Raw genomic sequence first — 23,602 nt, 5'->3', positions numbered from 1 at the left:
AGGTGACAAGGGACAGCTACACCTCCAGGCCACTTGTCGTATCACCACACTCTGGAGCCCGTCCAGTGGAAGCACAAGGTGTCCGTCAACCCACCTGCCACCCCACCCATGGTGAGACATGTGGGGAGGCAGGGATTGTGACATAAGCAAGTGCCCCCAGGCTGCTGGAGGTAGAGGCCAGCTCCTGAGCTTCCTGCTAGGGACCCCGCCTGAGAAGCTCTCATCAACGGCCAGCTTCTCGCAACCCCCAAGCTGACGGCCTCCCCGGGGGGACAAGGGACCCTGCGTGGTAGGACTGACCGCAGGCTTCTGGTAGAGGAGGCCTCGGGGTCCCTGGGGACCCGGCGGCAAGCATGGCCGACGTCATGGACACCGCCATGTGCGTCTGCTCCCCGTGCTGCACGTGGCAGAGGTGCTGTCCCCGCCTGTGCTCCTGCCTGTGCTGCAAGTTCATCTTCACCTCCGAGCGGAACTGCACCTGCTTCCCCTGCCCCTACAAGGACGAGCGGAACTGCCAGTTCTGCCACTGCACCTGCGCCGAGAACCCCAACTGCCACTGGTGCTGCTGCTCCTGGGCCAACGACCCCAACTGCAAGTGCTGCTGCACGGCCACCGGCAACATCAAGTGCTACTACTACGAGAGCCGCTGCTGCCGCAACGCCACCATCACCTTCCACAAGGGCCGCCTCAAGAGCATCCGCACCTCGTAAGTGCCAGCGCCCCTCTGGGTTCCCAGTGGCTCGGAAAAACTGGGGACCTCGTGCAGGCGGTGGGGTCCCCAGCACAGGCCACTGCCTCCCTGGGTCCATTTCTCTCTCTGGAAAGAGAAGAGCAAGAATTTTGTAGCAATTCAGCGTATCCTAAGCAGCCACTCACCAAGTATAGACACCGAGTTCCCAGCCCGAGCCCCATTACCAAGCAAACGGGCTCTGGCCCTGTCAACCCCAACCTCTCCTGGACAACACCACCAGAGCTGAGGCTCAGTGGGTAGGCAACTTGCCAGCCACTGCATGCATGGCCCCACCTGACCCTCACCTGTGCCACCCAACCTCAGAGAGGTTGAGTTGCCCGGGATCACACAGCTAGTAGGATGCAGAGTCAGGACTTGAGCCTAGAGCCTACTCTCTGAACTTTAAAATGCTATACTGCAAAATGGAGACAGTGATACCTGTCACACGTGGTGGGTAGGAGGCTAAGTACGTGCTTTGTAGTCTATGTGACAGTCAACTATGAATCGATGTTCCTCTTCCCTGTATGGACTGCTGATATTTGCAACATTTATTGGAAAAGGAAGAACTTCTGTGGGCCACGTTTGACCCCAGAAACCTAGATAAGTACCCTAGATACTCTCACATGGTTTTCTTAGAGAAGGCAAGTTCATAGCACTTAAGATGACAAGATTAGGAGGGACAGAACACCGGGAGGCAGGTTCTAAGGTTTTCAAGGCTGGAAAAGCAATATTCTGTATGCAAAGCTTTTGTGAGTCTGGGAGAAGAATACAAAATACAACTCATTTTGCAATTCAGCACTTAGTAGATGCTTAACAAACTCTTCACCATGGTCTTCTCGTGATTTTTTGCATGAATAGAGAATCTAGGGATTCTGGGTACAAGTCCAGGAATTCTAGGGTGTGGAAAATAATGTCCACGCTCCTGTCATCTCTCAACTGCCCAGCATGGAGAGTCCCCGAGCCATTTCAACTGGTGAGGGATGGTGCTTTGGGAAGATTCCTTAGGCATCAGTAGCTCCCAAATTTTGCTGTGAATTGGTTGAAATCACCTGGGGAATCTTTAAAAAGCATATTCATGCCTAGTCTCCACCCCTAACATTCTGATCATTAGTCTGGGGTGTGATGGGGGCATCCACATTTTAAAAGCTCCACCCCCTTCAGGTGATTTCCAGATGCACATTGGCCTGGAGGGGGTAGGGGTGGGGTGGAGGCTGGGAGGCTGGCCAGCGGGTGAGACAGAGAGAGCCAGGTGCAGGGAGAGGCGGCCTGGACTGGGGACAGGTGGGGGCTGTGCAGGGAGCAGAGGCAGGAGAGCTCAGCGGGAAGACAGGCGGCTGCGCTCCGGGACTTATTTTGACAAGGAAGCATGGTCCCTGGATGCCCATCCCACACCTGAATCTTTGGGCGGGTGGGGAGGAGGCTCCCAGGGCCAGCCGTCTGGGACACTGCGCTCGTCTCCCATGGCGCCTCTCTGGGCATCTGAACTCCAGCTGCCCCTCCCTTGGGCCACTCCGCTCCGCAGCTGGCCTCCACCTCATCCCGGTTTCCTTCTTGCCTCCTGGTCTTCCTCTCCTCCTCTCCCTCTTCCATCTCTACCACAGCTCTCTGAGCCGCTGTCACCTGCCCCTGAGGCCTGAGCTGGCGCTCTCTCCTCCCACAGCCCTTCCCTTCTTCCCTCCCTCCCTCTGCCTCCTTTCTGTCGCCATTTTCCTCCGTGTTCTGCCCTGCCTCCCAGAGTCCTAGGCGTCTATTAAACTGAAGAAGTCCGTGTACAATTGGCCCGCGCGTCGGGGCCCGCGCAGGAGGGGTGAGGCAGAGGAACCAGAGCTGGGAGCAGTGCGCCCTGCCTCCCTGTCCTCAGGGGTGAAGCCCCGGGTGCCTGAGCCGTGTATGCGAGGGGCGCCCTCGGACACCCCAGGCCCAGTCCACGGCAGCCTGCTGGGCACGTCCTTCTGATGGCCTGGGCTCTGACACACAGGCCCTGACCAAGGGAAGAGGGAAAAGATACAGAGAAGGCAACAAGGTAAGAGCGGAAGGAAGCCAAGCCCCAGGGCCAAGACCAACACCCGAACACTCTGAACAGAGAAAAGAAGGGGACAGAGGACAATGTGTGTCTGTTTCCAGCTCCGTTCCCACAGCCAGTTCACCTGATTTTATGCTTTTGCTCTGACTGTACCTTCTCAGGCCGTGCACTTGACTTTTCCAAGTGTGTTGCCGCTCTGCCCCTAGTTCTTATAAGTAATTATATAAAGTCCACAATCTCGCTATTGTGAATTGAGCTGCTATGAATATTGATGTGGCTGCATCACTGTAGTAAGGTGATTTTAAGTCCTTTGGGTAAAAACCAAGGAGTGGGATAGCTGGGTCAAATGATGGTTCCACTCCAAGTTTTCTGAGGAATCTCCATACTGCTTTCCACAGTGACTGCACCAATTTGCAACTCCACCAGCAATGTATGAGTGTGCCTTTTCCCCCACATCCATGTCAACATCCATTATTGTTTGTGTTCTTGATAATAGTCATTCTAATTGGAGTAAGATGAAATCTTAGAGTTGTTTTAATTTGCATTTCTCTAATTACTAGAGATGGTCAACACTTTTTCAAATATTCTTTAATAGCCTGTATATCTTCTGTAAAGTATGTGTCCAGTTCCTTGGCCCCAACCTAGATGCCCTTCAACAGATGAATGGATAAACAAACTATGGTATAGATGCACAATGGAATATTATTCAGCCATAAAGAAGAATAATATTATGGCATTTGCAGATAAATGGATGGAATTGGAGAATATCATGCTAAGTGAAATAAGCCAATTCCAAAATACCAAAGTCCGAATGTTTTCCCTGATAAGTGTATGTTAATATATATTGGGGGTTGGGGGTGGGGTAAGAAAAGAATGGAGGAATTTTAGATTATGTAGAGGGAAATGAGAGGGAGGATGGGGCAGGGGTATGAAAAATGGTGGAATGAGACAGACATCATTACCCTGTGTACATGTATGATTACATGAATGGTGTGACTCTACATCGTGCACAACCACAGAAACAGAAAGATGTACCCCTTTTGTGTACAATGAATCAAAATGCAGTCTGTAAAAATAAAAAAAATCTAAAAAAAAGAAATAAAGAAAGTGAACTTTAGATGTTAGACAAAGACCTTCACACATACCACACAACGTAGAAGCACATGCTTTCCTGGACCTGGCCGCTATTTCCTGCCCCCCAGCAGCGGCGTGACTATAGAGGCTGCACTTGTTGACCGCTCGCTATCCGTCAACAGTTAAGCGCACCTTATACATGATCTCATTTAGACTTTATAACCACCTCATGAAGGAAGTAGTACTGTGCACTTTAATTTATAGAGGAGGAAACAGGGTGAGATTTAAGAAGCCCTTGTCAAAGGTGCACCTCCCAAGTGGCACCCTCCATATGTCTGACCCGCACCTGGAGCCCAGATCCTGACCCATAACTGCTCCTCTGGAGTCAGATCATAGAGGTTCTAGGCTCAGCACAGGTATAGACAGACCTCCCGGTGTCATGGAAGGACAGTTAGTCACCATCCTTTGTGTTAATGTCAGTACCCTCCAGACAGAGCACAAGAATGCACCCGTAGTTGGTAAGATTGGATTTACTGACTCGGGGCAACAAGTGAGAACACATCTCACAGGCCAGCGTGAGTTATCTTGGTAGGAAGACATCAGTAAGCTAGGATGGGATTTGGACTCTTCTAAGGTGAGGACATGAAGGTAAATTTCCTACTGGCTATCTGAATAAATCTTATCTAGATGGGAAGAACAGAGTGAGCCTAGATCTGCAACTGAAAAAAAAAATCAGCCCTCATTCCCATTAACTCAGATAAAAGGATGCTTGGTGATTTTTGTGGTTTGGACACTGTTCTTGTCTGAGTTCCAGTTTATGAAGTAGCCTTGCTTCTGCCCTAATCTCTCCCAGTCACAGATTGGCCTTGTCTGATGCTGGTGTTCCCGTGACATTATTGATGTCCAACAGAACGCCAAGGCCCAGCTGCCAGTGCCAGGCCAGTCTCCTGCTTTTTTCTAGCAACAAGTAGTCAGAGTGCTTGTGGTCTGCTCTAGGGGACTGCTAGAGTCCCCTAGAGGGACTGCTCTAGGTCCGTACAGGTATTAAATTCAAATTTAATCTCAAGAACCTCGGTGGCCTGGCTACCTATGGCATGAAGAAGCAGACAGGGAGAAGTTAACTTTCTTACCTGGTGAAACTGGTGGAGGCAGGCTTGGAAGCCAGGCTCCCTGGCAGGAGCCCAGTCGGCCACCCCACTCAGTAAAAGAGCTCTTTCAGAGGCTGAGAAACGGAGCCGGCTCCTGAGCCTGCCTCCTGAAGCCCAGTGTGTCTCCTCTCAGGTCCAAGACCGCCCTGCGCGTGGGCAGCAGCGACACACAGGTGGACGAGGTGCGGTCGCTGCCGGCGAGCAGTCACCTGGTGGATCACCTGACCTGCCCCATGTGCAACCGGCTGCGCCTGCACTCCTTCATGCTGCCCTGCAACCACAGCCTGTGCGAGAAGTGCCTGCGGCAGCTGCAAAAGCACGCCGAGGTGACCGAGAACTTCTTCATCCTCATCTGCCCGGTGTGCGCCCGCTCGCACTGCATGCCCTACAGCCACAAGATGCAGCTGCCCGAGAACTACCTGCGCGGCCGCCTCACCAAGCGCTACATGCAGCAGCACGGCTACCTCAAGTGGCGCTTCGACCGCTCCTCGGGGCCCATCCTCTGCCAGGTGTGCCGCAGCCGGCGCATCGCCTACAAGCGCTGCACCACCTGCCGCCTCAACCTGTGCAACGAGTGCCTCAAGGCCTTCCACTCGGACGTGGCCATGCAGGACCACGTCTTCGTGGACACCAGCCCTGCCGACCAGGACGAGAAGATCTGCATCCACCACCCGTCCAGCCGCATCAACGAGTACTGCCGCAACGACAACGAGCTGCTCTGCACCTTCTGCAAGATCGCCTTCCACAGCGGCCACGACACCATCAGCCTCATCGACGCCTGCTCCGAGCGCGCCGCCGCCCTCTTCAGCGCCATCGCCAAGTTCAAAGCAGGTCTTGCCCCGCTTCTCTCCCCGTCTGCAGGAACTCCTAAATCAGGGCTGGGGGAGGGGAGGTGCGGGACCCCTAGGCAGAGCCTCATCCCTGCCGAGTGGAGCCACCCAGCCTGGGAAGCTTCCCGCAGGTCGCCGTGTCTACACCTGGCAGCTTGCACGTGCCACGGCCTCCCGTGCCTTGGTTTCCTCATCTGTAAAATGGGATGAGAGTAGTAATGCCCTTACTAAAAAAGCATACCAAAAAAAAAAAAAAAAAAACAAAAAAAAAAACAATTATCTGGCATAGTGCATACTATAATTTGTCCTTTGGCCTCATTTTCCCAAAAAAATGAGGACTTTGATCATAGAGTATCATGAAGTTTTGTAAATCTTTATAAGGTTTCCTGTCCCTGAACTTGAATTTCTACCCCTGCCCCTTAGTTTGCAGGAGAGAAATAATTAAGCTAATGCTGAGAATCACTTCCATTTAAAAATCCCCCCCCCACACACACACACATGAATTTTTCCCCAAAGTTGCAGGCAGCAAAGGAAAAGCACCAGCAACTAAGACATAATAACAGGGAAACTCAGAAATAGCCAAGAACATTCTGGTCAACACCTTGTCTTTCCTCTGTATGCCTGTTTGTAGTTGTTCGTCTTGGCTGCCAAGAATTTAGTTGTGGCTCCTATAAGGAAAATTGACCTTGGTTTCTATCATGGAAACAAGTACAATAATAGTTCATAAAGTTCCAGAAAGTGCCCCATAATTTCTGGCTGTATCTCCTTCTGGTTAGATATGAGGACCCTAGGCCTCCTTTGAGACCCCTGTTCCTCCAGGAACAGAAGGCGAATGTACATAAGCCTTGGGAACATGTCACATCCAATGGCAGTCATCCAACAGTATGGGCATCAAAATCCTCTCCACTGATAAAAGACAACTGTGCTCCAAGTAAATAATCAGCACAAGGCAGTTACTAAGTGGCAGACCCCATAGATCTGACTACAGCATCCACATTAATGCCACAGCATTCATTTGACAACCTACTCTGTTCTGAACAGTGGCCAGAATCTAAAATCCAATCTAACATCTGTGATCTGTTTCCTTAAGAAGTGACGTATGGTCAGTGAGCAGGACCACGAGATCAAGCCAGCTCCTCCCTTTGCCAGATACTTTGCTGTCCACTGTACTGACATGCCGTCCACCATACCAACCTGCCCAAACACACGGGGACAAGGGGGTTGGCCCTGAGTCACACAGACAGGTCCCAGTAGATATTACGGGGGGCTGGGAACAGACTTTGCTCCTGTTCACATCACCCAGGATCTCTCACCAACCTGGATATTTCAGGAGTGACTTGATTTTCTCAATTGCCACATACCTAGGAACATTGTCAATTGACATCCTATTCAGTTCTGGAACCACCTCCTTATGTTAAAGAATCCCTACAGGAGCCACATTGCTCAGAAAATGGTTGGATCCTAGAGGGTTTTCTTAAGGTGGGACTCACTGCCTACCCAAACCAGGGCCTTGACCAGATTCTCTGGGGTCTCAGCACGGGGAAGGAACTTCTGCCTAGAACCTGCAGCTCCAGGGAACCTGGGTCCTTAACACAGGCTAGTCAACACTAGGATTGTTTTCTCAGAGTCCAGGGCACTTAAAAGTCAGACAGCAAAGCTCAGTTCAAGGTTCAGGGACAATACCAGCCCAAATTCCAGGGAGCCCAGCAGCTGAGGAGGGGGCAGGGATGAGAGGTAAATTAGATATCAGATACAGGTAAAGAATTCAATCTGTTCATCCATGCTGAAGGAACAGAGCAAATTTTTGAAAACCAGAGTTGGAACTTGTTCTTGAGCACTAGATTTACATCTAGGGAGGTACCCCACATCTGCATTTTTTTTTTAATCTGAGTTGTTTGGTTTTTTTTTAAGAAATGCACTTTACTTTTTAAAAAAAATTTTTTGTAGTTGTATATGGACACAATACCTTTATTTTATTTATTTATTTTTACGTGGTGCTGAGGATCAAACCCAGTACCTCACACATGCAAGGCAAACGTTCTACCACTGAGCTTCAACCTCAGCCCCCGCACATCTGCATTTTTGAACACATCTCCAGGTTATTCAAAAGCAGATGACTTGAGCACATACATTAAAAAATTCTGGACACTACAGAGAAGATCCAGTTTGGGAGTTTCACTGACAACCTGTGCCCCTGTCCGGTCTCCACAGGCTGAGCAGCAGAGATTATTCTAAAGCTCCCCACGTGTTGAAATATGCAATCGAGACAGAACCACTGCATTGAGGGAGCTCAAAAATTTAGCTCCTTGCCACTCAATGTGTGGTGACCAGGAACATGGGTACCACCCAGGCTTGCTAGTAATGCAAGATCTCAGCTCGACCCCAGGCCTCTTACATTAAAAGCTGCATTTTTAGCAAGAGATTGCCTGGAATAGATTCCAAATCTGGTGGAAATTGCCTCACCAGGATTTCTGAGCCCCAACTGATTCAGAATATCAGCAAGTAAGGTAAGAGGACCATGTTTTTAAAACTCCCAAGGTAATTCTGGTGCTCCAAGAAAGCTCACAACCACAACAGGAGCAATTGAGAACATAGCCAGGGCGCACACCTGTAATCCCAGCAGTGCTGGAGGCTGAGACAGGAGGATCGGGAGTTCAAAGCCAGCCTCAGCAACTTAGTGAGACCTTGAGCACCTTAGTAAGACCCTGTCTCTAAATAGAATATTTTAAAAACAACTGGGGATGTGGCTCAGTGGTTGAGCGCCCTTGGGTTCAATTCCCAATACCCGCCCCCCCACCACCACCAAAAAAAAGAATATAGTCTTTGGGGCCAAAGAAGTAGAATTCAGAACAGGATCCGGTTTCTCCCATCTGCTTACCACATGACTCTGGGCAGTCACTTAACCCCTCTGAACCTTAGTTTCCTCATCCATAAATGGGAATAATACCTTGCTATATAGGAAGATACATGTAATAGATGATAATATATGGATCTGGTCCATAATATGTATAATATATGATAATACATGGATCTGGTCCACAATAAATGTTTAATAGATAGTAGCTAGTTTTCAGTGTATTGCCTGAAAAAGACCTCGATTTTCCTTTGCTCTAATTCCAGCTCTTGCCAAGCCATGATATTTGTGAGATTTGGGGTTAGAGGTGTCTCTGGCCTTTTCTTTCTGTTCTTCTTTCCTGATGCTGCCTCTTCTGACTCATTTAAGAAATCTTGTACTCTCTTGGACTTTGCTCTAGCAAACTTAACTAATCCCCAATAAAGCAAGGAATTTCCTATCCAAGTCTTATTAACAGAGGGTTGCTATTGACTAGTCAAAGAAAACAATGCATAAGGTGGAATTGTAGCTGCCAAAAGTCACAGTCGGCTTGCATTTGGGGCATTCAGGGGGCACTGTGAAGCCCCTAATCCTGAAATTAGACCCCAGTGTTTTCCCTGAAGCCCCACCTGCATGGCTTCAGTGCCAGTGTGAGGGAGGAGGTGGGCAGAGACAGGGGCTTTAGGGAACAGACTAGAAAGTGCTGCCATCACCCCAGAGACGGCCACTATTCACAGAAGCCCAGCTTCCTGTGGACCAAGAGGAGGTTAAGAACCAAGTGCAAAAGTATCCAGTCATCCTCACTATTGAATGAAATGTGGTGAGGATTATACACCCATTCACCGTAGCCCGGGCCCTCTATGGGGAGGACCCTACCTATACCTACATCCTATAGACCACTCTGCCCGGAACCCTCTAGCGTCAACAGATATTTTCATTCCAAAGATCGGAGTTGGGCCACACGCTCACCTTCCCAAGCACCCTCCAGTGGTAGTACTGTCAGGTGTATGAACAGAGGTGCCCTCTCCCAGTCACACCTGTATCTCTGGTGCCTAGAAAGGGCTCCAGTTAATCTTTCTTAGATGAATGACTGAGTGAACTTAAGATCCAAAGGCCGTGTGAGAAGGTACGGATGAATTAGTTCTCCTTGAAGTGGGATGATAGACCCTGTCTTGAAAAGATATGGGGAAAAGACAGGAAAGGGAACAGCCGAACCACGAGAGAGAGAAAGGCCCCCAGCTGAGGAAAAGGGTGTGAGGAGAGCCAGCTTTCTCCGTGGAGGGAAACTCTGGCTGATTTCCTGCTGTTGGTTGGTTTGGATTCCTGGCGACTGAGGTGAGGCAGCGTTTAGAAACTGTCGTCAGGTAACAAATCCCACCTGTCTGTATAATCATGCGGTGCCAAAAAATAATATCAAGCCATCATCAGAGATTGAATCTCCTGCCACCACGAAAGCTTAGATTCCTTTTAGGGAAAGAGAGAGAGGGTCCAGTAACTTTGTGACTCCGCCTCATCTCCAGTCCAACCTGCAGACAAGCGGAATCTGGTAGAAATGAAATACAAGGGTGACCTTGAGCTTCTAGCCTCTGCTCCAAGGTCACAGGGATCACCCTGACCAGAGAAATGGGCCGGGAGGGGGTGGTTGTTTGTGCTTGAGGGACGAACTGGAGAAGGGGGACAGGAGGAGGGAACTTCCTTTCTTGAACCTGTCCCAGCCCACTCACAAGTGACTACCCTCTCACTCACTCACTTCTGGAAGCCCAGAGTCATTTGCCCCAGCCTGCTACGGCTTCGCCACCTCGGGAGAGGAACATTTTAACCGACACTAACTTGGTTGTTTTGCAGTCCGATACGAAATCGATAACGACCTCATGGAATTCAACATTTTAAAAAACAGTTTTAAATCCGACAAGGAGGCAAAGCGAAAAGAGATCAGAAACGGGTTTCTCAAGCTGCGCAGCATCCTCCAGGAGAAAGAGAAGACCATCATGGAACAGATAGAGAATCTGGAAGTGTCCAGGCAGAAGGAGATTGAAAAGTACGTGTACGTCACAACCTCGAAGGTGAACGAGATGGACGGCCTGATCGCTTACTCCAAGGAAGCCCTGAAGGAGACGGGCCAGGTGGCCTTCCTGCAGTCGGCCAAGATCCTGGTGGACCAGATCGAGGACGGCATCCAGAGCACCTACCGGCCGGACCCCCACCTGCGGCTGCACTCCCTGCACTGCATGCCCTTGGACTTCGCCGAGCTCTCCAACGCCATCCACCAGCTCTTCCCCACGGGACCCAAGAAGGTGTGCTCCTCCGGGGATTCGCTGCCCTCCCCCTACCCCATGCACTCCGAAATGATGATTGCCAGGAAGGTCACTTTCAGCACCCACAGCTTCGGCAACCAGCAGATATATCAGCGCAGCTCCTCCCTCTTGTCCTTCAACACTGCTTCGGAGAAGGCCAAGTTGGGTCCGGAGGTCTGTGGGAGGGCCCAGTCCGCTGCACCCGCCAAACCCACCGACGGCCTCTATACTTACTGGAGCGCCACGGCAGAGAGCCAGCCCGTGCAGAACAGCAGCAGCTTCCACAACTGGTACTCATTCAATGACAACTCCGTGAAGACCCCTGGCCCCATCATCATCTACCAAACCCTGGTGTACCCAAGAGCTGCCAAGGTAAGGAGTGGGGGAGGAACAGGGCACAGAATGGAAGTGGGTCACTGGGAAAGGGTGTATGTACCTGTCTGACCTCCAAGATCTGGTCAGTCTAATCTGCTTCTCTGGACTGTGTGGTCAGCTCCTTCAAAAGGGGGAGGTTCCCGAAATCTTACAAGGTTGGCTTAAACCAAACAGTGTATTTAACTCACAGTCAAAAATGCATTGGAATGCCCCACCCTCCCCCTTGCAAAGGTGGACCTTCTGTTGACAGAGATCCCAAGTTGGGAACCAAAGGAATTTAAAGAGATTGCATGAGGAGTGTAATATTTCCCAAAGGAAAGTCTGTAATAGAGTTAGAAACCCAGGTTCCATTACCTATCTGCCCTGGATTCTTCCAAATTGCTACCTTTCCAAAAGAATATAGCCAGACTCCTTGTGATTTAGAACGATTGGAGGATAATCCCCAACAGAATTAAAACACATCTCCTGAGATTCCTTTTGTTTACTGAGAGGAAAGGTGGAGAGTGGGGTCTTTCAAAATTCTCTACAACTACTATGACCTGACCTCAGAAGATGTGATTCCCCTTTGACCTTCTTGACCTAACAAGGCCAAATATTCAAGTCCAGCTGAACCTAAATTGAATTGCTTATGAAATACTTTATTAAAATTCAAAGAGGCAAAAAGATAACTTGCAACTAGATTTCCCGTTAGAGTGTGTCTCGCCTCCTTTTTGGGGTCCTACAGGGCCATCCCTCCAGCCAGCCTGAGGCCTGCTTCCATGTGGCAGAGCCCATCTTTTGTCCCCATAATCTAGGAATACCCCCAGAGATGTTCAGCATCCTCAAAGTCTACATTTGTGGTTCTCAAACATCAGTGTGCATCAGAGATCTTGCTAAAATGCAGATTCTCTTTCAGTGGGGCCTAAAACTGTTCCTCAAAAATTTGCCAATGCTGCTGTCTACAGACTGCACTTAGGAAGGATTAATAACAAGAAAACAAAGGTCGGACACAAGACCAGACTTTATTCTCCCGTTCTCCCAGGGCGTTGTCGTCTATGTGGGTGTCTGTACCTGACACCAAGCATGACCATGCTGTGCAAGCTAGAACATGTCCTCCCAGACGCCACCGGAAAGTGTCCCTGATCTTGCTATAAGAGGTGCACAGAACCGAGCAGCTGAACTGCATTTTCAAATGGTACTAAGTCAGCAAGGCCTACACTGTAGGTGACATCAGCTCATGGATGGCAACAGGTCTCATCTCCAAGACTCCTCAGACTTCTTTAGGAGTTAGCAGGATCTTGCTCTAAAGCAAAGGGATTGCTCTCTACCCAGGCTTGGGAATAGTCACCCCATGCCATCTATCAGTCCTCCCAGAATGAACTTAGGAGAGGGCCTACCTAGAACAAGCAGTCAAGTCATTGGTCATCAAGAGAGGACACCTAACTACTGCCAGAAAGTGATATTTGATGTAAAAATATCACTGATCCTACGTTAAGGTCATGGGATGAAGCTCACCTAGGAATTGTAGTCTCCACCATGCAAAAGATTAACTCTGTGTTGACATCTCTCTCAAATCTTTAGGATTTTGGCATGGAAAATGCTCTTATAGTTTTATAAATTGTTAATATATTTTGTAAAAACCCTAGAGATTTTTAAACTCAACTTTATTTCCTGAAATCCCTTCCTAAGAAATGATTAAAAATTCAGATGAAGATTCATGCCCAAAAGTGTTCATTGCAGTATTTATTTATTAGAGTATAAAATTAGAAACAACCTAAATGTTCAAATGTAGAAGGAGTCAATTATTTATGGGGCAGATTTTAAAGATGGTGCTCTGCTTAATATTTAACGATATAGGAAAATATATAAAATACAATAAGTAAGAGAAAGAAGGAATCAATACAACATAATCCAAATTAAAAGTATTTGCATATTTGTGTGTATTCCAAAATTAGAAATATATAATAGTGAACTAACTAGATTGCAGGATTACGAGTAATGTTTGTTTTCTTCCCTTCTCTTTTTTCTGTATTTTCCAGTTATGATAAGTATGTTTGTTTTGATAGTCAGAAAAAATAAGTTAATTTTTACTGAGTTTTATAACTTCATTTGTAAAATTTGTATACTCACAAATTTTCTCTCATAACATTAAAATTTACTAAATTTTTAATAAAATCATTAGATATCTACTTTAAAAATACATTTATTATAAAATACTATGATCCCAGACACCATCTGCTAATTGAAACTTGTTTATATATCTCTTCCCAGGAGAGAATATTTTGTGCTTTGAGTGTGATCATAGATTCACCGTTATTGGATAAGTCATTTCACCACTCTGGATAGTTCCTTGTGTATAACATAGGAATTGGAATAGATAAGCTCTTTATCTTAAAGTGTTCTATGATTCCACGGAATTGGCTAAATGTATCCATTCTGGGTCTATAAAATGAGATAATACAGTCCATCTTCCTGGAGTTGTGAGGATTATGTAAATTAAGTACTGTAATACCTGACACTGAATTTGATGCATAGCAGACGTTCAGTAAATAGTAGCTGCTTTTGTTAGTGGTATCTGAAGGACAATTGTCATCTCCATGTTGATTGACAGTAACAGCCCAGAGGCACATTCTGTTTCTGAAGGCTGTCAGAAGCACCAAGCCAGGCTTATCCAAGACGGTGCACAGGGGCCTAATCGGAAACCCTCAGCAGCTGCAGAGGCTGAGGCTAGCTTCCACTCGCCCCACAGACACTTAACAGCATGAATCTTTATGGGAAAGAAGGCTGAGTGGGTGGACCAGTACCCCTAGCACCACACAGATACGGTCATTTCTTCCATAGGTTTACTGGACATGCCCAACAGAAGATGTAGACTCTTTTGAGATGGAATTCTATGAACTCATCACCACCCCTCCTAACAATGTACGGACAGAACTCTGTGGACAAATTCGGGACATAATGCAGCAAAATATAGAGCTACACAACCTAACGCCCAACACCGAGTATCTGTTCAAAGTGAGAGCCATCAATGACAATGGTCCTGGACAGTGGAGTGACATCTGTAAGGTACCGTGCACACTGTTTCTCAGATTTCCTTCATGGCTCTGGATCTGGCTCTGTTAGGATGGTTATGAGATCACAGAACCCAGAGGGACTCTCCCTCTAAGCTCAAGGAATTTGTTAACTCACCGTAGAAAATGGGGCTACTGGCCTCACCCAGACCTGGCAAGCGAGGCTGAGAATTTTAAGTTCTGCTTTATTCATAAACTGTTTGTTCCAGGTCTCGTGTCAGGAGACAGAAATTCAGAGAAAATCAGGCATAATCTCAGCCTCCATAGGGCTCCGGATCTATCTAGTAAATGAATAATTGTCTTGTGAGATGAATAAGAAATAATTGTAGTGTGAGAAAAATTAAAAAGGGGTGCTGTCCCTAGGCAAAGATAGAATGCTAGATTTAACAAATAGAAATACAGGACACCCAGTTAAATTTGAATTTCTCACAAAACAACAGATAAATTTTTTAGTGTAAGTATGTCCCATGTAAAATTTAAAAACGATTCATACTAAAAATAATCATGTTTTGTTTATCCAAAAGCTAAGAGTAGTCACTAAGCAGGTCAAATGGTCCCCCCAAAAGAAGTATCAGATTGCTACTACCTTCTTTATGATGCAAGGCTGATTCTTCTTTATATCCCCAGGGGAAACACACTCATAATTTTATTGATATTAAAGAGAGAAAGAGGAGGAAAACATATCAAGACTGCCCAGAGCTATCTTGATGAATAACCATGATGGTATTCTTTGGAATGGGACTAGCTTGTGTCTTAATCAGAAATTCTTTAGAAGGAAGAAGGGCAAGTCCATTCATTTCAGGTTTTGAAAACAGGAAATTGATGCTATAGAGAAGGAAGTCCCAGGAGAGTCCTTCCAGTACATAGCTCTGATCCGATTCCCAAGGGGCCTGGAAAGTCATGGGTCAGACCCCGCCCCCTGGCCCTCTCCCAACCTCCTTCTCATATCTGCTTCTCTCTGAATCTGTACCATTTTTGCCTAGCCCTTAGTCTCTACTCCCCTAAATTCTGCTTGGTTCAACCTCTGCGTGGTCTCAACTCCAGTGCCCAACAGTATCTCACTGGCCACACTTTGTGTCTGCTTGGTCAGATGTTTGGGGAAATGCATCTGATTGGTTGGGACATGGGGAAACAGGAAGTTTGGCGAGGCAGGCTTTGCTCTTGGGTAGCGAGTCTCCAGGGTGGGCGACTCCATCTCCAGGGCCAGCAACAGGCATTATGCTCTGCTTCTGGAGCCCAGCACCCACGTGCACACCCTCCCCAACTCTGAGGTCAGACACGTGCATGGGAAGGAGGTGGATGAGAGAGCTGGCCTGGCCCTTCTGCCTCTGCAGCCCTGACTGCTGGTCGGCCTCCCGGGTCCTTGGTCCCCTTCTCTTCAGGACTTGGAATTGCCCCTCAGCTGACACCACATTGCAGTGTGTCCTCTTGACTATGGATTTTTCTTTTAATTCCTCTGCCTTCTCAGAGTTTTTAAAAATCCCTCAAAAATATCTTGCCCATAAAGAGCATTCAGTGGTGTTATGACATTTTAAAAAACATATCTTCTGTCATTTCTAGGTGCTAGGATGTAGAGGGGTGGAGGGACAGGAGCATGTCATCAGTCTGCCATCCCACCCTCCTGGGTCTTTCTGGGTGGCTGCTCTGGGACCCCTCTGAAACTATGAACTCCTTGAGAACAAAATCCACAGCTAATCCATCTGTCTTTTTCCCACAATGCTTACCACAGCAGTTTGCATCTAGCAGGTTCTTAATGGTTATTGAATGAATACAAGAGTGAAAATGTGGCCAAACAAATGAATATATGGATGAATGTCTAAATTAAAAAGTGAAGAAATAAATTGATAAATAAAATTAATAATTACAAAGTACCATAAGATGCCCGAAAGCTAAAATGTTTTATACAATCAGTCAAGAAATAACATGCCCCTGAAATTGTGTTTATGCGATTAATTTACCCTCCCCATAAGAGAAGGAAATGCATTCCAGTCGCTTTGCTGTTTAACACAATATCTAAATGAGCAGAGTCCTAATTAATGAGGTTTTCTGGAAGCTTCATTTTTATCTGACTTGAGGAGCTGCAATATAGATTTTTCCTTTGGCACTCGTTCTTCCTCCCTTCTTGGTGGGATATTAGCATTCCGGGGGAAACACTGGTTTCCTTAACATTTGTCATGATTTGCATAAGTAAAGGCTTCAGTAGCAAATGAAAATAAGATGGTGTGTTTGAATGACATTTATAAAGCTTCATAAAAGTAATGACTTTAGCTCTTTCCTATAAAATCGAAATTTTTTCCTTTGGCATCAGGGCTATGCAGGTATTCCTGAAAGGTTTCATTTGAATGCTGCAACGAGGCAGTAGATTCATTTCTTATACAAAATGCAATATTTCCATCATATGCACTTTTGTAAAAGAAGTGCAATAACACCTTTTATATTTGATTTGCATAGTCTAAGACTTTTTGATTTTTTTAAGAGGTTTTCTTTGGAGTATAGGGCATGCAATGGGAAAATTAACTCTAAGGCTTTCTTTAAAGGTCTCAATTAAAGGTCATCTCTGCATCAGGCTTTATAGATTCATTATCCCCATCGTCCCAACCACTTAGGACAGAGGGACTTACTGCTCCATTCTACAGATGAGGAAGGTGAGGTTCAGGGAAGGAAAGCGTCTGCCCTCATGTAACATGAAGGGAGGGTTGAGTTGGAACCTGGGTCTTTATCCAAAGCCAGAGCCTTCGTCCCCCTATGCCATAATCAGATGCAACAAGGTCTGCGGAAGGGTGGGCTCAGCCCTGGGGACATATTCCAGAAGAATGTTGTCAAAGTCAACAGCAGGGAGAGCCAAATTTTTATTTTTATGGGGTAGAAGCATGCATTGGAAAGAGCTTCAGAATGGAGCTCTTGTATCTGGGTGCAAGTCCCAACTACTCTAGGTTGCATGCTCCATGGGGACAGGCACCTCTCTGCCCATGTCCCCAGCTGAGAGCCCCTGACATCAGAGAGCCTCGTTGTCAACTTCAAAGGGTCAGAGAAACACGTTCTCGGAGAAGTCGTGCGTTGTTTGGTCTGTTTCTCTCCAGATCTTCCTCCAGTCCTTCGCACACCTGCTGACCACTGTCCACACTTCTCCCTTGACTGTCTCCTTCTCACCTCAAGCCTCATCTAACTTCCATGAAATCTGCCCATGACAAATTGGATTGTCCTTCTGTGTATCGGTTTCCTATTGCTGCCGTAACCAACTAGTGACTTGAACAATACAAATGACGTATGACCTTACAGTTGTGGAGATCGGAAGTCAAAATGGGTCTCACTGGGCAAAATCAAAGTATCATCCCTGCTGCGTTCCTCCTGGAGGGTCTAAGGAGGAGTCTGTTTCCTCGACTTTACCAGCCCCTAGGGGCCACCTGCATACCTTGGCTTAAGGGCCCTTTCTCCATCTCCAAGGTCAGCAGCATTAGACTAGGTCCTTCTCACACTCCACCATCCCCCTGAAGAGCCTGTGTGATACCTGATCCACCTGATGACCCAGGAGGAACTCCCCATCTGAAGACCCACTGCCTCGCAACCTTAATTTCCCTTTGTCATCTAATATTCAAAGGTTCTAGGATTAGGACAGGGACATTGTGACAGGTCATTATTCTGCCTACCACAATCTGTAAACTGAAGGTCCTAGATGACTTCAGATTTGGAGGGAAAAATTCAAGACCCGCAAATGTCTCAAATGGGTGCTTTTCAGGTCTTTCTCTATAGCTCTTCAGGAAATGCGGCCGCCCCTGTTCCCAGCCAGCTTCTCAAAGCCCTTCTCAGTCTGTCAGCCCCGCAGTGTCAGGTGCTCAGGAAGTAGTCCTTGGACCACCCAGGGTCTCTGTACGCTGCCACTCTTCTGCTCCGTCTGTGCTCCTGCTGAAGCCACAGCCACGGAGCCACAGTACAGAGCAGGGCTTCCTGGCCATCGTGGTCCTGCTCCGACTTTTCCTCTTTCCCAGCTCCAGAACGTCTCCCCAGGCTGAGCCTCCCATCAGGGGTTGAGGCTGGAGGACGATCTGAGTGACCCCACTATTCTACACTCTGAAGAACTACCCTGCAGCCACCCACATGCTCAGAGTGGGGCCAGGTCCTGAAATGACACCTACATCCTTTGCACTCTCTGTCCCCTTAGGATTTAATGTCTTCTAAAGAGCCTTGGACACATGCCAATCAAACTCTACTGGTCCCTCCCTACTTGTCCTGCAGAGTCACTTGAACCCTGGAGCAAGCGTAACGTAGGCTCAAGCTGGACCTGGGTTTGATTTCATCTCATACACAGAGGGTTTAATTCATCAGACACCTCAGTTCATGATCCATGGTCAACACTGAGCTAGGCAAGGTTCTTCTCTTATTTCCATAGTCCTTTTTGTGACATCTGCTGTTTTATGTGTGTCTTTTGTGTTCTTATGTGTTCTTGCATGAGGTGTATTGAGTTTCAATGCGATTTCCACAAATAACAGGTAGAGTGTCGTGCATCTTACTTTGTTTCTTTCCCTCTTTTTTCTCCTCATATTGTGTTTTTAGGATCCAAACCTGTCACCATCGTGTCCCTTATTTTTGATGCATGTCATCTAGTCATCCAGGATGGACACCCAGGTGACCTCCAGCAATGCTGCAGTGAGCAGCCTTAACTGGGACACCCTTGAGGGTGGGCTGGGACAGAAAAATATCCCTGAGTTATCCCATGAGTTTGATAGGGCTCCCACGACAAAACGCTGCAGACTGGGTTGCTGAGACATCAGAAATTTATTGGAAGTCCAAGATCAGAGCGTCAGCAGGGCTGCTTCCTCCTGAGGCCTCTGCTCTTGGCTGGCATCTCACTGGTCGTCATGGTCTTTCCTCTGACAGGTTCATCACTGGCCCGTCTCTGTGTACCCACATTTCCTCCTAGAAGCACACCAGGCAGGTGGGAGTAGAGCCCCCTTCAATCACCTCACTTTAACCCCATCACTGTTTTGAAGGCCCTAGCTCCAAACAGAGTCACATTCTGAGGGATGGTGGGGGTGGGACTTCAACCCATGAATTTTGGAGGGACAATGTCAGATATATACCATGGGCAAAATTGCACAGAGGAGTAGGGGTACTTCACTTGCTCACATAACTTAATAGATGAAGCCCCCATAACTTAGGCTTAGATCTCAGTGAGATCTAGCTTTCTACTCTTTTGCTAGCCCACTTGTTATAAAGTGGCATCTCCTTATTGTTTTAAATTTCACTTCATATGCATATAAGTTTTCAGGACTTCCTCTTCAGTAAATAGCCTCTTAATGTCCCTTGCCCATTTTTCTCCTCTGTTTTTCCTTTTCCAAGTGATTTGCAGGATGTCCCTTATATATGCTAGGTAATAGCTCTACACATCCCTAAAACATTCTCCCCTTGTGACATTCGCCGATTACCTTTGGTCACAATGTACTTCATGAAACAGCAGAAATCTTCAACTTTGATATCATCAAAGTCATCAATTATTTTTTTCCGTATGGTTTGACCTTTTGAAGTTTTGTTTTAAAATCCTTCCCTCGACTTAGAGCCCAAAGATAATCTTCTATATATTCTTTTATTAAATTTGCTGTCTTTCAAATTTAGCTCTTTAATCCATACAGACTTCACCTTTGAATGCAATGCTAAGTAGAAAGTTCTTGTTTCCAGTTTTCCCAAAACCACCTACCGAGGAATCTTTTCTCTGTGAGTATACAATCAAGGTGCCACATTAACCTTACATCAAGTTCCCTTATATTTAGGGGTATGCATATAGGTTCTCTACTACATCCTGATCATCTATGTGACTGTTCCTATGTCAACACCATACTGGTCTTATTGGGTTTTTTGTTTTGTTTTGGGTACCTGGCATTGAACTCAGGGGCACTCTGCCACTGAGCCACATCCCCAGCCCTATTTTGTATTTTATTTAGAGACAGGATCTCACTGAGTTGCTTAGCGTCTTGATGTTGCTGAGGCTGGCTTTGAACTCGGGATCCTCCTTCCTCAGTCTCCTGAGCCTCTGGGATTACACCGCACCCAGCTGGCTTTATAGTTTTTTAACCTCAGTTTTGAGCCATGGCTTGATGAACTGCTAAGTTAGTATCTCCATTACCCCTCTTTCTTTTTTTAAGATATAATTAGATAATCATAGAGCTCTGTTCCTTCATATAAGTTTTGGAGTAAGTAAATTTAATTCATTAGAAAACACTTGAAAGATAGTAGAATGAAACAGACAGTATTACCCTATGTATATGTATGATTACATGAATGGTGTGAATCTACATTGTGTACAAGCATAGAAATGAAAAGTTGTACCCCATTTGTGTACAATGAATCAAAATGCAGTCTGCAAAAATAAAAAAGATTTTAATAAATAAATAAATAAAAAGAAAAAATAAAAATCAGCTTTAATGAGATGCTATTTACATATATCAATTTAAATTGATGAGTTCTGAAAATAGATGTCATCCTATAACTTCTCCATCATCATGATACAGAATATTCCACCTATTTTTTTTTTCCCCTAAGAGCTTTGCAGGGTTAGTTGTTACATTTAGGTTTTTGACCCATTTTGAATTAAACTTTATATATGGTTTGAAATAGAAAGAAAAACACACTTGATAGAATTTGATTAGGAAGACACTTGAGGTCTGTAGTTAGGAGACACCATTGATATTTTTGTAGAATATCTGAACATTTATTCAAACTGTCTTAAATGTTTCTTTTTTTGTTTTTTGTTTTTTTCAGTAGCAGTACGGCGTATTCCTGGGTAAACTAGTTTAGAAAGCTAAACTGCAACAAAAGAACTGTAGTTCACTATATCGTATTGTACACTAGAAATTGGCTAAAATTTTAGGCACTCTGATCACACACACAAAAGAAATAATTATGTCAGGTGATACACATGCTAATTTGCTTGATTTTAGTAATTCTATTTCACTATATATATATATATCAAAACATCAAGCTGCACACCTTAAATAGATCCAATGCAAATAAATAAATAAAACTGTTTACAGGTTTGGTTCATATTAGAAATGTTGCTTTCCCTTTCATTATTTTTCTAATGGATTGCTGGTTTGGAATTAAAACTGTTGCTGTCTGTAGACTAATCTTGATTTGAGAAATCTTTAAAAAAAATTTATCTTAATATTCTAAGAGTCTATCTGTTGATTCTGCTTGTTTTTCCAAACACTGGATCCTATCATCTATAAATGATGACGGTTTTTATCTCTTGCCTTACAATCTTTAAACCTGGATTTCCTTTTCCTAATACCTTTGGCGGGTGCCTTGAGTCATACATTACATGGTAGCAGAGACAACAATTCTCTTTGTCAGATTCCTGATCTTTAAGTTTCTCCATTGAATTATCATTTTTGATTTTGTGGTATATAAACCTTAATAAGGAAATTTCCTTCTAAGGCTAGGTTTCTGAGAGCATGTTCATCGTGAAACAGTAAATTTTTGCATTATTTGAGATGTTTTTCTCCTTTGGGTCCTTTTCGACAAAGTAAATTACAATGACTGGATTTTTCTTTTTATTCTTTTCTCTCTTTTTGTTGTTATGGTTGTTGGCTAGGATTAAACCTAGGTCCCTGTACAGGTTATGCATATTTTCCACCAATGAGCCACACCTCTAACCTTCAATGAGGGATTTTTCTGATGCTAAACTCTGCTTGCATTCATGGAATAGACCCTACGTGATTATCACGCATCGTTTTTAATATACTACTTCAAGTGTACCTGCTTCAATTAGCTCCTATTTTATTTTAGATTATTGCATCTATAATCATAAGTGAACTGGGTTTATAATTTTTTGCTTGTATTATTTATATGGTTCTAGAATCCATATTTCAGTAGCTTAATAAAAGAAGCTGTGAAGCTTTTGGTCTTCTCCTGGTGTTTTGGAGCAGCTCTATGTTACAGGCTTGGTAGAATTCATTTGGAAAGCAATCTGAGCCTAATGCATTTGGGACAAGGGAGGGAGCGTCAACTATCATTTCCATGACTTTGGCATTTCAGGTTCTGTCTTTCTGCTTCTTCTGTCTTCGGCTCTGTCTGGTACCCTTGTCCACAGACACACCTCAGTTCTCCCCGCCCCATTCGCAAGCCACACACAGTCTTTGTCTTTGTCCTGACTATTGCGTGAGGCAAAAACTCAGATCCTCCTTTTCTTATACGAGTCAGATCCTCACCCTCAAACCACCGTATCCCTCTCCTTACTGCCCTGGTGGTCCTGTGTGCTTATCTTACCCTACTTATTCTTCCTTCTCCAAGGTCATTTCTGCACCTCATTTCCATTTTCACCCAGCCATAGGTAATGTCACGTATATAACATGACCTTTACCTTCCATGCAACCTTGTTTTCTCTAAAACCAAAAATAAATTTTATAAAAGTCGAGAGCATAATGCTAGTAGGTATCTAATTTATTTTTGCCCTTTTCCTCTGTTATACAAATCTGGAAAGTTAAACGCTTTGTACATGGAGACTCTGTGCTCTGTAGATGTGCTCGTCACCAAGCACATCCCACCCTACCCCACCTGCCCCACAGGCCCTCATTCCAGGCGGAGTGCTTTGCCCAGTCAAATCTTTCCTCCTGGGGTCTCAGTCTGACTCCCTAAATGTGTCTTCAGTACATGTGCACAGAGAGATGGAGAAGCCCCCACCTTCAAGGCAAGGCATGGAGCTCACATCTAAGCAGAGCTGGGAGATTTCCAGGTGACCAGGGCAACCTTTTCTAGGATGTTTCCCCTTTTCCAAGAAACTTCTCTTTACCATAATCAGTGTTGGGACTATGGTTTCTTCCACACCCCAGTCAAGGTGCCCTCGGTCTGGTAAGAAAATCAAACACATCAGCAAGTTCCAGGGGTTACTCTACGTTGAGCTCACCTGGGCTGCAGCCCAGACACCCAACTTCAAGGCAGTTATGTGGGCTGCCCCGGGGAAGCAGGACCTGGTCCGTGGAATCGCAATCCCAGCACGCGTCTGGTCCCCTGAGCCTGGGTTTCTTAGTCCCTGAACTGGGGCCGACAGCACCTGTCCCCGAGGAGCTCAGGAGCCGGTGCATGCAGGGTCTGGCACGGGTGGGACTGGGCTCCCGGGAGCTGCTGAACCTCCACTGTGGTGCCAAGGCTGTCTGCTTCTCCTGCAGGTGGTGACACCCGACGGGCGAGGGAAGACGCGAGCCAAGTGGGGCCTCCTGAAGAACATCCAGTCGGCCCTGCAGAAGCGCTTCTGA

At 46.1% G+C, this 23,602-nt stretch overlaps 1 protein-coding gene across 1 annotated transcript; it reads left to right on the top strand.

The window, feature by feature from the left end:
* Positions 1-365: 365 nt before the first annotated feature.
* Positions 366-23,602, top strand: Trim42 (tripartite motif containing 42). The gene is made up of 5 exons (XM_047565597.1): positions 366-706; positions 5,109-5,806; positions 10,484-11,304; positions 14,128-14,352; positions 23,516-23,602. The coding sequence occupies exons 1-5, from the start codon at positions 366-368 to the stop codon at positions 23,600-23,602; spliced, it is 2,172 nt and encodes a 723-aa protein (XP_047421553.1).

The sequence above is a fragment of the Sciurus carolinensis genome, chromosome 9, assembly GCF_902686445.1.
Source record: "Sciurus carolinensis chromosome 9, mSciCar1.2, whole genome shotgun sequence".
Lineage (NCBI taxonomy): Eukaryota > Metazoa > Chordata > Mammalia > Rodentia > Sciuridae > Sciurus > Sciurus carolinensis.
Note: the sequence above shows the minus strand (reverse complement) of the source record. Positions and strands in the feature narration are given on the sequence as shown.